This window comes from Ascochyta rabiei, chromosome 12 (assembly GCF_004011695.2).
Source record: "Ascochyta rabiei chromosome 12, complete sequence".
Lineage (NCBI taxonomy): Eukaryota > Fungi > Ascomycota > Dothideomycetes > Pleosporales > Didymellaceae > Ascochyta > Ascochyta rabiei.
In genome coordinates, this window is record NC_082416.1 from 1,292,065 (window position 1) to 1,304,879 (window position 12,815).

General features: G+C 55.6%; 7 protein-coding genes across 7 annotated transcripts, besides 5 other annotated features; 3 read left to right on the top strand and 4 right to left on the bottom strand.

Moving 5' to 3' along the window:
* Positions 1 to 298: 298 nt before the first annotated feature.
* Positions 299 to 2,385, top strand: EKO05_0007485 (swr complex subunit; the record flags this gene model as incomplete). Its single annotated transcript, XM_038943232.1, has 3 exons — positions 299 to 407; positions 477 to 594; positions 648 to 2,385. The coding sequence occupies 3 exons, from the start codon at positions 299 to 301 to the stop codon at positions 2,383 to 2,385; spliced, it is 1,965 nt and encodes a 654-aa protein (XP_038793909.1).
* A 406-nt stretch (positions 2,386 to 2,791) lies between these two features.
* EKO05_0007486 (uncharacterized protein) lies at positions 2,792 to 3,412 on the bottom strand (the record flags this gene model as incomplete). Its single annotated transcript, XM_059637055.1, has 3 exons — positions 2,792 to 3,029; positions 3,135 to 3,291; position 3,412. Coding segments are annotated over 3 exons (396 nt in total).
* A 10-nt stretch (positions 3,413 to 3,422) lies between these two features.
* Positions 3,423 to 3,461: a tandem repeat.
* Positions 3,462 to 4,097: 636 nt separating this feature from the next.
* Positions 4,098 to 4,142: a tandem repeat.
* A 350-nt stretch (positions 4,143 to 4,492) lies between these two features.
* Positions 4,493 to 4,543: a tandem repeat.
* Positions 4,544 to 4,593: 50 nt separating this feature from the next.
* EKO05_0007487 (electron carrier) lies at positions 4,594 to 5,662 on the top strand (the record flags this gene model as incomplete). The annotated part of the gene is made up of 2 exons (XM_038943393.1): positions 4,594 to 5,296; positions 5,352 to 5,662. 2 exons carry the CDS (start codon positions 4,594 to 4,596, stop codon positions 5,660 to 5,662), a joined length of 1,014 nt encoding a protein of 337 aa, XP_038793907.1.
* Positions 5,190 to 5,256: a tandem repeat.
* Positions 5,416 to 5,463: a tandem repeat.
* A 332-nt stretch (positions 5,663 to 5,994) lies between the features above and the next one.
* Positions 5,995 to 7,470, bottom strand: EKO05_0007488 (polarity establishment/cellular polarization; the record flags this gene model as incomplete). Its single annotated transcript, XM_059637056.1, has 1 exon — positions 5,995 to 7,470. The coding sequence occupies one exon, from the start codon at positions 7,468 to 7,470 to the stop codon at positions 5,995 to 5,997; it is 1,476 nt and encodes a 491-aa protein (XP_059493039.1).
* Positions 7,471 to 7,675: 205 nt separating this feature from the next.
* EKO05_0007489 (polarity establishment/cellular polarization) lies at positions 7,676 to 9,834 on the bottom strand (the record flags this gene model as incomplete). The annotated part of the gene is made up of 3 exons (XM_059637057.1): positions 7,676 to 7,713; positions 7,876 to 9,770; positions 9,818 to 9,834. The coding sequence occupies 3 exons, from the start codon at positions 9,832 to 9,834 to the stop codon at positions 7,676 to 7,678; spliced, it is 1,950 nt and encodes a 649-aa protein (XP_059493040.1).
* A 295-nt stretch (positions 9,835 to 10,129) lies between these two features.
* Positions 10,130 to 10,627, bottom strand: EKO05_0007490 (uncharacterized protein; the record flags this gene model as incomplete). Its single annotated transcript, XM_059637058.1, has 1 exon — positions 10,130 to 10,627. The coding sequence occupies one exon, from the start codon at positions 10,625 to 10,627 to the stop codon at positions 10,130 to 10,132; it is 498 nt and encodes a 165-aa protein (XP_059493041.1).
* Positions 10,628 to 11,078: 451 nt separating this feature from the next.
* Positions 11,079 to 12,679, top strand: EKO05_0007491 (DNA helicase; the record flags this gene model as incomplete). Its single annotated transcript, XM_038943349.1, has 4 exons — positions 11,079 to 11,155; positions 11,204 to 11,322; positions 11,369 to 11,403; positions 11,450 to 12,679. The coding sequence occupies 4 exons, from the start codon at positions 11,079 to 11,081 to the stop codon at positions 12,677 to 12,679; spliced, it is 1,461 nt and encodes a 486-aa protein (XP_038793905.1).
* Between the last annotated feature and the right edge of the window lie 136 nt (positions 12,680 to 12,815).

A 12,815-nucleotide genomic window follows, 5' to 3' on the forward strand; every position in this document is an offset into this window, starting at 1 on the left:
GGTGGTTTTAGTTAAAGGAGAGTGGAGCAAATAGAGACGAATTTTCCAAAGAAACAAAATCTTGACTGTGCACCGTTGACGTACTAAGTACAGGTGCATGCTTCTGGCCAAGTAAGGCTGCTTCGGTGTTGTTGGATGTAAGCTCCTGTTGGCTCTGAAAGTGCCATGATATGGGCTTGGCGCCGCTCCCGCGCGACTTCCCAGCACTTGAACACGCTCACGACACCCCTGCAAAACCATCAACAGTGAACTTTTGCAACACTTTCACCCCGCCAGATCGAATCGAAACACAGTCGCGATGGCTTCAGGTCGCGATGTGCGCGATATGCTGGGGCTGCCTCTCGGCGATGTAGCACCCCCAACAGCGCAGAAGAAATCGAAGAAGGGCGGCGGATCGAAACGAATACGTACGTTCTGGAGGCATGCGCAAACATGTCGAAGCTTGGCAAAGAACAGCAGCTAATGCTTGTGGGCAGAGGGCGTTGCGCGTGAAGTCGCGGCGCTGTATGGCGAGCGACCACCACCAGTGGCAGTCTACGAAGAGAAGAAGGCATACCGCGCGAAGAGGCAGAACACCGGTCCTGCAAAGAAATGGTAACTAGATCATGACTGAACCTATAAAAGCCGGTGCTGACAGCACGATCCAGGATACAACAGCCATTTACGAACCCAGCGCGCTCTGATGGCCTCGTCCTCAAGCATTGGCGGCGCAAACCCATGATGGCACCACCGGTGCAGGAAGGTGAAGATGCTGAAATGCCAGACAGCGAACCTACGGGCTATCTCGAATCGTGCGGCGACTATGTCAAGTACAACATCACGGTCGATATGCCCGACTTTACAGACGAGGAATACGATGCACACCTACGAAGCGACGATTGGAGCCGAGAGGAGACAGACTACTTGTTCGGTATTGTAAAAGACTACTCGTACCGGTGGGCAGTGATATGGGATCGCTACGAATGGCAGACGCTCAAGAGACGGGAGCGAGAGCTTGCGCAAGCTGCACAACAGGACAACGGCGATGCTGATTCAAACTCCCTGGCTACATTGCCGTTCGCGCCCCCACGAGACAAAGAACGTTCCCTAGAGGAAATGAAGGCGCGCTTCTACGACATTTCCGCCAAGCTGATGAAGCTCCGCATCCCTGAGGTTCAGATGGACGCCGACCAATACGGCCTCTACGAAACGTTATCCAAGTTCGACCCGGTCATGGAGCGCAACCGCAAGATGCTCGCCACAGCGCTCATGAACAGAAACATGGACGAAGTCAAGGAAGAAGAGTTCCTCCTCACAGAGCTGCAACGCATCAACATGGCCGCCGTGCGCCTCGACGCCGAACGCGAAGAACTCCGCTCCCGTCTCGATGCGCCGCAAGCCAACACCTCTACCGCTGCAGGTCTGCAGTCCTTTACCTCCAGCGCAGCGCTGCAAGCACTTTTCCAGCAACTCTTCCAGCAGGACCGCAGCAAGAAGCGCTCATCGGGCGGCTCCAACGCGCCAGGCCGCCTCTCCCTTTCCGCAAACGACATGATCAACACACCCGCAGGTGTATCCTCCAACCCAGCAAACCGACGAACAAGCATGGCGCTCCCTCCCTCGGCGCCCTCGCAGACACCGGTCAAAACCCTCTCCCCCCACCAAGAGCACCGCTTCGCCGTCTCGACGCACGACCGGCTTACTTCAGGCGTAACCTTTGGCTCGGACAAGCTGCTTAAGATGCGCCAAGCGAAATCGAACGTGCAGACGCAGAAAATCGCATCGGCGCTGCAAGAGTTGGGGGTCCCAGATGTCATCCCGCTCCCGACCAGCAAAGTAGCCGACGTGTTCGAGCAGCTCGTCGCCAAAGTAGGTCGGCTGCTCGACGTGCGCAAAGTCAAGGAGAAAGAAATGGGCGAATGCCGAGTGCTGAGCCGGATGAAGGCCGTGCGCGCAGGCACGGGTAGCGGCGCCGTCAAGCAGGAGGGCGGCGAGGTCGACGCAGATAAAAAGGAAGTGACAGATAGTCAGGGGACGCCCGTGGGCGACAGCAACGAGGACGGCGCAGGTGATGACGACGAGGACGATGACGACGATGCCGAGGGCGAAGACGACACAGGCGCGCAGAACACGCCGGCCAATGCGGACCGCGATGACGGCGACGGCGACGACGATAATGACGACGACGAAGACGATGGCGATGGCGAGGGTGATGGCGAGGGTCATGCTGACGGTGCAAGGGACGACGGTCAGGCCGATGCAGACGTCGACGACGTCGATGCAGAAGGCGAGGACGAGAGTGCAGCCCAAACGAGCCGTGCTACGAGTCAAGGCGCAGGACACAAGAGGAGCGCCAGCGAGCTCAGCGAGGGGAGCCAGCCGAGCGAGAAGCGGGCGAGGAAGTAGAAGGGGGGGGGGGATCCTTTGCATAGCGACGGCGTTTTTGAGAGCGGGGAGCACAATTGGATTCAGGTGCGGTCAGTAGGTATACCTTTGATTTGATATTCAAGGTCTATGCAAGACCATCCGTCACTTCACTTGTGCTTGGACTCGTCGTGGACGTTTGATTGGTTTTACATTCATGTCTCGTTTCCCGGACTGGTTACAAATTGCCGTGTTTGCGTCAGACGTTGTACACACTCTCTACCGAAGAGCGATTGATCGATTGATCCCTTGATCCCAGGGCCAGCATTGGTTTCCCACAGACCCATCACCCGAATGGTCTGCAGCCATGCTTCCCCAACTTATACCGTACAGCATCCATAGGCTTCCCTTCGGGATTGAGCCGTGAAGCCTAGGTCGACTTGTCCTCCTACAACTTCCTCTCACCATCCTCCTCGTCGATGCTCTTGTTGGAACTGGAGGTGGTACTCTGCTTCTCGAGCTCCTCACCAATGGCGCCGTGGAGCTCTTCCTCGAAGACGGGCTCGGTCTCGACGGTCTCGAACTTGGTCTTGAAGTCCTTGAGCTGATTCGTCGATGAGTTGCTGCGGCGGCGCGCGTTGTTCATGTTGTATGGCATGTCTTCGACTTCGTCGCCGTCCCGGCCCCTGGCGTTGCGTTAGTATGGTTTGCTTACCTGTTTGATAGCGAAATGAGAACGAAGGTCGGAAAGCTCTCGCTTGCCAACGGTAAGGTATGGAGACTTGACCTACCAATTGCCTTTTCCACTGCCGTCCTTCTTAGTCTTGGTGGGATCCGTGTCAGCATGGCCTGACTTGGCGAAGTAACGAGGCAGCCTCGACTCACGCTCAGCACTGCCATCGGCAATGCCGGCATGGTCACGGTCAGTCCACTTGTGAGAGCGAGTCACTGTTGAATGTCAATTAGAGGAACGGGAGTCTCTTTGTCGACCTCAGCGTCGTTGAGCAGCTTGGTGTTTTCGTAGAAGCTCAAGATAGGAAGACGGCGAGCGGGAAGGTGGAAGCTTACTGTTTGGTGAAGATGGAGATGATGGAGATGATGGAGATGATGGAGATGATTGAGCACAAGTTGTGTGAAGTAAGAGTCAAAGGCGGGCAGGGTGAGGTTGAAGTAGTCAGGCACGGGGAGGGGTCGGAGCTTTGAAGCTACCAGTGGGTCTGTATGGTCACGTAAGAATGGTCTCGTGATAGCTATGGCGTAGTTGCATGGAGCCATTGCGACCAGCACCGCGGCGAGCACGCACCTTGCTTGCCGAGAATCACTCGACGGGAGACTGAAGGTGCTATAGAGCGACGATGGATGGATGGAATTGGTAGAGGTTGCGTGCTGGAGAGCTTGATGGTGCGTGAGATCAGGGGAAGATGCAAGAGCACGCGAGCTGGAGGGAGCGGGGTCAGGCGTGACTTCTCTTTGTATGGGATCACCGTTAGCAGTCGGACCCTTGAACAGGCGTGGAAGCGTTTCGAAACTCGGCACCAGCCCCTCTGACGACGACGACCCGCATTCCAGTGTGTTAGTGTCAGGCGGTCTTCTGTGCTGTAGACAGACGGCCGGTTCCTGAAACGGGGGAGGGAGACGGTAGACGGCAAGGTTCTACGTCATGCGGTACCTGGCGGGCGGAGTGAACAAGAGGACTGGACGTGAGCATCCACGCTCAGCCGGCCTTGTTCCCAATGGCCACGACGATGGTGAGAACAGCAAAGCACAGCAAAGCACAGCAAAGCACAGCAAAGCACAGCGCTCCCCTCGCGTGGGCTGAGCATGAGAGGCGCTGCACTGGCTCTGTGCCACCTACGCCGGTCTCCTGGTGGTGCTGTGGTACTTCTGCAGCGTTACCCCAGCTTTTACTACCTACGGCTGCAAAAGCGGGCCCAGCGGCCGGTGCTGGGCCGACCCTGTCATCGCGTGACGGTCGCTCGATGACTGTGCTAGAGCCCGCCATCACCCAATGGCGTGCCGGATGACTGCGACGCGCCACCAAAGCGCTTTCTCCGAGCGCCGGCAGTAGGAATTGCGCAGTTTAGTCAAATGCGGCACTATCGCGAAACGTGATTGCTCAGCGTCCAAGACAGCCGTCTCCCTCTGTTTTTCTCGTCTCCAACTCGTCGACTCACGACTCACGACGGACGTGCCTCACGACGCCTGAGCACCCCATCGGACGGTTTTCGCTCACCCCACCACGACCCCGCCATGGCTTCACGCACACTCATTGTCGCGCCGCCTTCCGTTGCGGCGCACCCAGAGAAGCTGGACAGCGTATACGAGATCCATGACCGCTCCTCGACCGACCTGCAGATGCTGGACCGTGTGGCCGCAGGTCTGGCCAGCCTTCCGGCCTCCACATACGACGTCGTGCTCCTCCTCACCGACGCCGCCGGCACCTCGCGCGAGAGCCACGCGCTACTCGTGCGCGATGTCATGCACAAGATTGTCACCGCCCTAAAGGTGGGCGGCGTTTTCAAGAGCCAGGACGGTGCACTGCAAGGCTCAGAGAGGACAGAAGCCATTCTGGCTGGCTTGGTCGAGGCTGCAGAGGGCATGACCAAGCCCGCACAGGAGGAACCCATATCGATACCCTTGAAATTTGGCAGGAAGAAGGCAACGAACGGTGCAAACGGTGCAAACGGTGCAAACGGCGTCAATGGGGCTTCCCATACAGATGGCGCTGTCCAGGCCGTCAACGCCGACGGCTCAGTCCCGCTGAATCTGAACCGCATCAACCTGAACGGCAAGCGGCCCTCACCCGAGCCTGCGAAGCCCTCAGGCGTAGGCTTCGTCGACTTCAGCGACGACTTCGACGACCCCATCATCACCGGCGAAGACGACGATGACGACCTCATCGACGAAAACGACCTCATAACAGAGGAAGACATGGCCCGCCCCGTCATCCAGCGTGAGTGCCCTTTCCCCAACCCTCGCACCCTCAACACCTACTAACACAACCACAGCTATCGAATGTCGTCCCAAAGCCGGCAAGCGCCGCCGCGCCTGCAAAGACTGCACCTGCGGCATGAAGGAGAAGATCGAAGCCGAAGACGCCGCGAAGCGCGCCGACGCCGACAAGGCGCTCAACACGATGAAGTTCGGCGCCGACGACCTGCTCGACGAGGTCGACTTCACCGTCCAGGGCAAGGTCGGCAGCTGCGGCAACTGCGCTCTGGGCGACGCCTTCCGCTGCGACGGCTGTCCGTACATTGGCCTCCCCGCCTTCAAGCCCGGCGAGGAGGTCAGGCTGCTGAATAACGATGTCCAGTTGTAGACGGCTGGGCGCGCACTGTGCATGGGCGGCGTTTGGGACTCCTTCTCTTGGTGGGAGGCGAGAAGGGAAGACGGAGTTTTTACTGGCTGGCACCTCGGCGGCGTATCACGGTCAGGCGTAGGCGCCTTTATTGAGAACAAAAGTAGACCACACAATACCAAAGTCACGCAAGAGTCATGAGGGAATCCTTGCAGGTACATGCGTCTGCCTGCCTTCTGGTTCTCAACACACGCTTGTTTTCTACCGAAAAGCTACCTACCGCCAAATCGCTGCCACGAGGGATATCGAGAGCCAACAAACGCCAACACCATGCATGACCAACGCTACAGGCCTTACACAAACACCTTGACATCGTCCTTCTCCTTCTCCCACCCCCACACGCTTCCCCTGCCAACGAAGCTCTTCAGCCCCTCGCCCCACGTCTTCCTCTCTTTGCCGGGTGTCTCGGCTCTCTTCACGTCTACGTTTGCGCCGACCACGCTGAGCGGGTTGCGTTCCCTCTCGCCATTCAACTCGGCGATGCTCGAGCCCTGCGGGAACAGGCCCAGGCTTGTGCTTTGACGCGCAGGCATGCCCGAGGGCACTGCTGTGTGGCGGTTGCTGGGTGGAGGTGGTGGATTGAACACCACACTGCTGCTGCCCAGCGTTTCGTCGCCGTGGTAGATTAGATTGCCGGAGAGATCGCGTGTGACGAGGCGACTTCGCGTCGCTTTACTTGCTGGTGTTGGCGTGGTGATGGCAGCGCCGGTGCTGTTTGCGTCTGCTTCGGTGATATTGGGGTCGAAGAATGGGAACGCTGAGGATTGGGAGCGTGAGTGGCCGCGAGGGGTTCTTTTGGTGCCGGAAGCTTGAGATGGTTGGCGTGAGTGGAGAGACCTTCGTGAGTGACGCTCCTGGGTGGAGCCGGCTCGAGATCCAGCTCGAGACACGGGACGAGTTTGGGTATCGCGTAGAATGGATTTGCGTGGGATGGTGGCTGCTTGGGAATGACGGGCGGTATTGGAGCGAATTGGTCGTACGGGCGATAGAGCAGCTCTTGAAATGACTTTCATCTCAGGAATAGGAGTGATTTTGCCCAGGGTGTAGGTCGATGACATGTTCTCCTTTCCGCCATGCTCCTTCGCAAGGTAGTGCGGTGTAGGCTCGCGTCCACTCGTTCGCTTCAGCTCTCGGTGTTCAGTCTTGTCAGAGTTGCTGTCACGCTTGCTCTTTCGCTTCTCCTGCAGCACGCTGCGTCTTGAGTCGAGGTTCAGCGGGGGAAGTGTAAATTGACCAGGTTTGACAGTCGTGCGCCTGTCATAATCCTCAAGGTCATCCTCTTCATCCGTGTAGACACTCTCGCTCAGGTCGGCGTTGTCGTAGATCTCAGAGCCTGTGAGGTCGTTTAAACTGGCTTTCAATTCCGATACGACAAGGCTTTTTCGAGTACTCGCCCGCCGACCCATACCAGCGCTAGATGTAGCGACGACTGTGGCAGGTCGAGGTATTGTCTTCGTGTTGGTGTCGCGTTTGGCTAGGGACTTGGTCGATTGGTGCTTGCGCAGACTACCTGGAAACCTAGGCGTTGTCTTTTTTTCAGATGGTGTTTCAGGTACCTCCTTCTCCTTACCTTCCTCAACTTCATCATCGGGCTTAACAATCGTATTGGCTCTTGACGGCAAGACGAAGCTTCGTGATCTCTTCTGCTGTTCTGAGAGGAAGGCAGGTGGAGATTTGTAGCTTGAAGATGACGCACGGTAACCCGCGCTGAAAAACGGTGATTGTGCAGATGCTCGCTTCCTGATGTAGGAGCTGCGCTTAGCTTCCATTGTACGACGGTCAGCGAGACTACTGCGCGTGGATGAAGGCACCACGCGTATGCTATGTCGCTCCTCTGTTGGCGTTGTTACTTTCGGTCGCCGAGACCGAGTGGTCGGTGCTTGAGGGCAGGCAGTAGGAACCGTAGAAAGACTGCTCGTGCGTCGAGAATATGAGCTAGAGCTCATGGCTCGGCGAAGTGAGCCAAAGTTGTTATTACTCCTCGATGGGGAGTAAGTGTGGCGGCCGTGTCCCTGATGGCCATTGTTAGCACGAAGTCATGGGATCAAGAGTGCTCGCAGGCACAAGTACACATTATGTGGAATGGTACGCAGGGCAGGTTGAGTGTAGGGAATGATGTGTGCTTACTATCAAGACGTTAGCGTTCAGTCTTGATAGCGGTGTTCAACACGTACCCATTCCTGTTATGCGCCGATTAACTGGTAGACCTGTACTACGGTGAATTTGGTCCCGATACACTGTTGTGGTTCGGCGCTTGTGCTTTCGGAAAGAATTCGTTGAAGTATGAGAAGACCGTTTCGCGAGATCAACGGGAATCTTCATCGAGTCGTGGGGGTGATCTGATGGAGCGGAATCATCGCGGATATAACCCCACGACGACTCACCAAACGTGTCTAGTATCCTCGTGTCCGTATCGCCCATTGAGTCTGTCGCCGAGAGACTGTCCCTGCGGTCATGAGGTAGATCGATGTCGATTTTGGGGGCATGCTCCGGAGTGCGCTCCAGGAAGACATCATCATGATGCTTGCCTTTCTCGAGATCCTCCTCCTCAATATCTGGCCAGCCAATAGGTATGAACGTTGGTCGCGAGATCTCTGACTTCCTTGGACTCCTTGGGCATGCAGACTTGGGGTTCAGGTAGCCCTTGACCTGCTTCTTTCTTCGGCATGTGCAGAAGATACATGCAGCAAGTAACACAGCGCCGCCGACAGACGCAATGACGATGCCAGCAATGATTCCTACGCGTTGACCGCTGACGTCCGTCTTGGTGGTGTCGAAAGTATCACCGTGACCGGAGAGCGTGGAGTCGGTGTTGGTAGTAGCATCCTTCCCTTCCAGAAGTTCAATGTTGAACAGCTGAGACTCTTTTAGGCTTCCATTCTTAGAGGTAGCTGTCATGGAGCATTGTACGACCTGTGGCGACATATCTTCAGGCACAGTCCCAAAGATCGTGAACGTGATTGGGTCGAAGTGCATATGATCCGTCAACGATGAGAAGTCAACTGTTACGACCTCATCATCTTTGGCAAGTATGGATCGTGGCAGCTGGACCTTGAAGAGCTCCCCAAGAGTAATGTTGAGCGCGTCGACCGTTCCAGAGAACAGTTCTGAAATGACGTTTAGGTGGATAGTATACTCGGCTAAGTCACCGTATATATCCATTGCTGTTACCGTGAGGTCTTGTGACGAGAGTTCAGCGGGTGCTGTTCCAGTAAGATCGAACGAATTGCCATCAAACTTCAGCCAGGATGGCAGCTCGGCTGATGGAGACTGTATGTCTCTGTCACTGATAGATGACTGATCAAGGTACAGTTTGTTCTTGAGATCTGTAACGTGCACATTTCCACCTTTGGTAACATTCAAGGTCTGAAAAGCGGGTTGGAAATAGAGCTCATGGGTACTGATCGCTAGTGTGAACTGTACTGTAGCGGAGGCATATCCTGGCGTATCGGAAGCAATCAAAAGTATACCAAAGGACTGCGGCTTGCTCGTTGGTGGAGTAGTCCCTGAAAAGCGCAACGACGACGTATCGAAGCCGATCCAGGCAGGCAGTGGAGTGTGATCGGAGAGTGTCGCGAAGTACGAGAGCTTGTTGTCTGAGTCGAACGTATCAGATGGGAACGTTATGTCGAAAATTTGAGATGGTCTGGCTGATATGGTTGTTGGGCCGGACAGAGAACCTGCTGCAGACAACGCTTGCGAGATGTTCGTGTTCAGCTGGGGTCCGTCGGTTTTGGACACGATCAAAGTCGATTCCATATTTGCGACAGCTCCAGCGGACCCAGCTGCAGTAACAGTGAAGGACATAGTGCCCACATCAGACACTTTGGGTGTTCCAGAAAGTGTTCCAGTCTTTCCATCGATCGAAAGCCACGAGGGATTTTCGTTCAATGAGTACGACAGGCTGCCTGTATCCGACTTGAAGGTAGTTGACGCAAACTGGAAAACATATTGCTCGCTAACTCGTGCGATCGGCGGAAACTGCGAATTCAGAGGATAGCTGATTTGTGGAACTGCTTCAGCGACTGCGAGCAAAGCGGCGAATACCGCAATGCGCATCGCCATGGCACTACGAGTACTGTCAGCTGGTCCAGTATCAAGTCACAAAGTTCTTACAGTAGTAACGCTGCCATAGCAACAGGTCACAAGTGTCGGTCGTTGCAGGAGTGAGTGTAGATCTTGGGAGCGGACATGCTGAAAGCCTTTCGTCACTGACAGCCATCTCTTTCTGAGCACTGGAATTCGTCGTCGCGCTTGAACACGTAGTCGCGTAGGCGTACCGTACGCCTTACGTGCTGCTGGAGCGATCACAGAGGAATGTGAAGAAGGCGAAGGAGCAGAGGGGTTGCGACTGCAAGGGAGAACCACCCTGCCACCTTAGCATACTTGATGCCAGCCACGGACTGCGCAAAACCATGGCTTCAACGTTCATTCTGCGATAGCCAGCTCCATTTTGAGTGCTGTTCGCCCTGGACCATAGTAGTCTGGGAGCCGCTCGATTTGCTGGAACCCGCAAGACGCGTACAGAGCCCTGGCTGGTTTGCGAGCTTCATCAACCCACAAAACGATTGTTCGACAACCTCCCTTCTTCATTTGCTGGCAAAGGGAATGTATGAGACACCTGGCGATGCCTTTGCCCCTCTCTTGTTCGATGGTGGCCAGCTTGTGTAGCCAGGCCTGGCTTTTCAATCGTTGAAACACGAGGTAACCGACAAGCTCCTGGCCTCCTATTCTTGAGGCCAGAACAAGCCCAACATTTTTTTTCTTCAGCTCAACGCTGTAGTCGAAGGCCTCGCTCGATGGAAAAATCTTCTTTTCGAGCTTGGCTACCCTTGCTGCCAAAGCAACACGGTCCTTCGGTGGACAGGCAGTAACTACTTGCAAGACAACACCTGGAGGGATAGCCTCTGTCTGACACGCAATCATCATCGCTCTTTACCATTGGATAACAGTCGCATTAATCGTGCAGTCGAATCTTGCAAAACCGGTCGGGTGGTGAAGGGACCGCGTCTCTGTGTCACCCAAAGTCACACAGTAGACTATCGATAAGCTGCCCTTGGTGACGAGGTGCGAAGCTAGTTGCGCACAGTACTTGGCTCGTCTTTGCCTGTGTCGTGATGGTGAATTGGCGGAAGAAGTGGACGCCGAAAGTTTGATTGGTCGAGCAGAAACAGGTGACCTCGCGTGGATGAACAAGGGTCGCGCTTTGCCGCGACGCGTCTATCGCTCTTGCACCTCAGCGCAGCTTCCATGGGGGATAAGTCCGGAGGTGAAGAACAATGATCGTACGGCATTCTGAACGGATATCCTTGACCACTCTTCTTGAGCGATTGTTGAACTCTGCGGGAAGCCTAAGACTTCAACCTGACGTCTGAAGATGCCTGGAAAGAGGAAGAGGCCGTATTCAAATATTGACTTCACACTGAAGAGAGTCTTCAAGAAGCCATGTTTCCGGTATGTCAATACTTTCTTGTTACTGTGACGTGCTCTAATCAGCTCCAGCCCCCTACAGCGCGAAGTCATCACGGCTACTCTGGAGGGCGAAGATGTCTTTCTACAGGCAGCCACTTCCTTTGGCAAAAGCTTGTGCTATCAGCTGCCCGCAGTTGTTGATCTCGGCAGTATGTCATGCTCGAGTGACCGGCTGTTTACTGCTGATCAGTCTAGTTACCATTGTCGTTTCTCCGCTACTAGCACTCATGGTAAATCATTACAACTGATGACGTGACAAAGACTGACATGCTGCAGAACAATCAAGTCGCATCCATGCGCAACTCGAAGATCAAGGTTGAGACAGTCAACAGCACAACCCAACGACACGACAGGGAACGCATACTGGCCGACCTCCAATGTGGTCACCCTCTGACTCGGCTTCTCTATGTGACCCCAGAGTACTGCGCGACCGATCACTTTCGCAAGATCCTACGAGTAATCTATTCGCAAAAGGAGCTCGCGCGCATAGCAGTCGACGAAGCCCACTGTGTTAGCGAATGGGGCCACGACTTCCGACCTTCGTTCCAACAACTCTCCTTCTTCAAGACCGAATTTCCTGATATCCCAATCATATGCCTTACAGCTACAGCAACATCCCGCGTACGCGACGAAATCATCAAAACCATGGCCCTCGATCCGCTCAAGCTACACGTTTTCTGCATGTCCACAAGCCGTCCGAACTTACACTACGAAGTTCGCTTCAAATGCGACGAAGATGATCACTACTCCGACTTCCTCTCCTGGCTCAGAAACGTTCACGCGCGCCGCGCCAACTCAGGGCGAGCGACCCAGCTAGCCTCACAGCAGCAGCGCACAGACAATGTCTCCGGGATCATATACACACTCTACCGCAAAGACTGCGAGTCCCTAGCCGCCCGGCTCCGCCACGACGGCATAGGCGCGAAGCCCTATCACGCTGGCCTCCCTCACACTGAGCGAACCGACACGCTGACTGGCTGGGTCGCCAACAAAGAAGGCTACGACGTAGTCGTCGCTACGACAGCGTTCGGCATGGGCATCGACAAAGAGAACGTGCGATTCGTCGTGCATTGGCAGATCCCAAAGTCCTTCGAAGGCTTCTACCAGGAAGCCGGACGTGCGGGTCGAGACGGCAAAGCCAGCGTGTGCATCCTCTACTACGGACGTGAGGACCGGGACCGCGCTGCCACGCTGATGGCACGCGACCAGGCACGGCAGCCGACCAAAGGCGACGGGAGGGCAGCGCAGCAACAGCAGATGCTCAACCGCGCAAAGAGCTTGCAGGCCCTGGTTGACTACTGCGAGGCCACGAACAGGTGCCGGCATAAAGTCATCGCAAAGTACTTTGGAGATGAAGAGGTCCCGCCGTGTGACTTTGCGTGCGATTGGTGCAAGGATGCGGAAGCGTTGGTCAGGCGGAAGGAGAAGGGGCTTGCGAGTGAGGAGTGGTGCAGCACGCAGAGAGAGATGGGGCGGTATGATGGTGGGTACGACGAGTACGACTAGGCACGGTAACATGGACTAGGCATGATCATCTGGGTTATTGGGGCGTCACGGTTCATGGGTGGAAGAGCATCAGCAGGCGTTACGGCGAAAGGGAGGTTTCGTCAAAGCAACACTCCATCTCGGATCTTCACGGGGG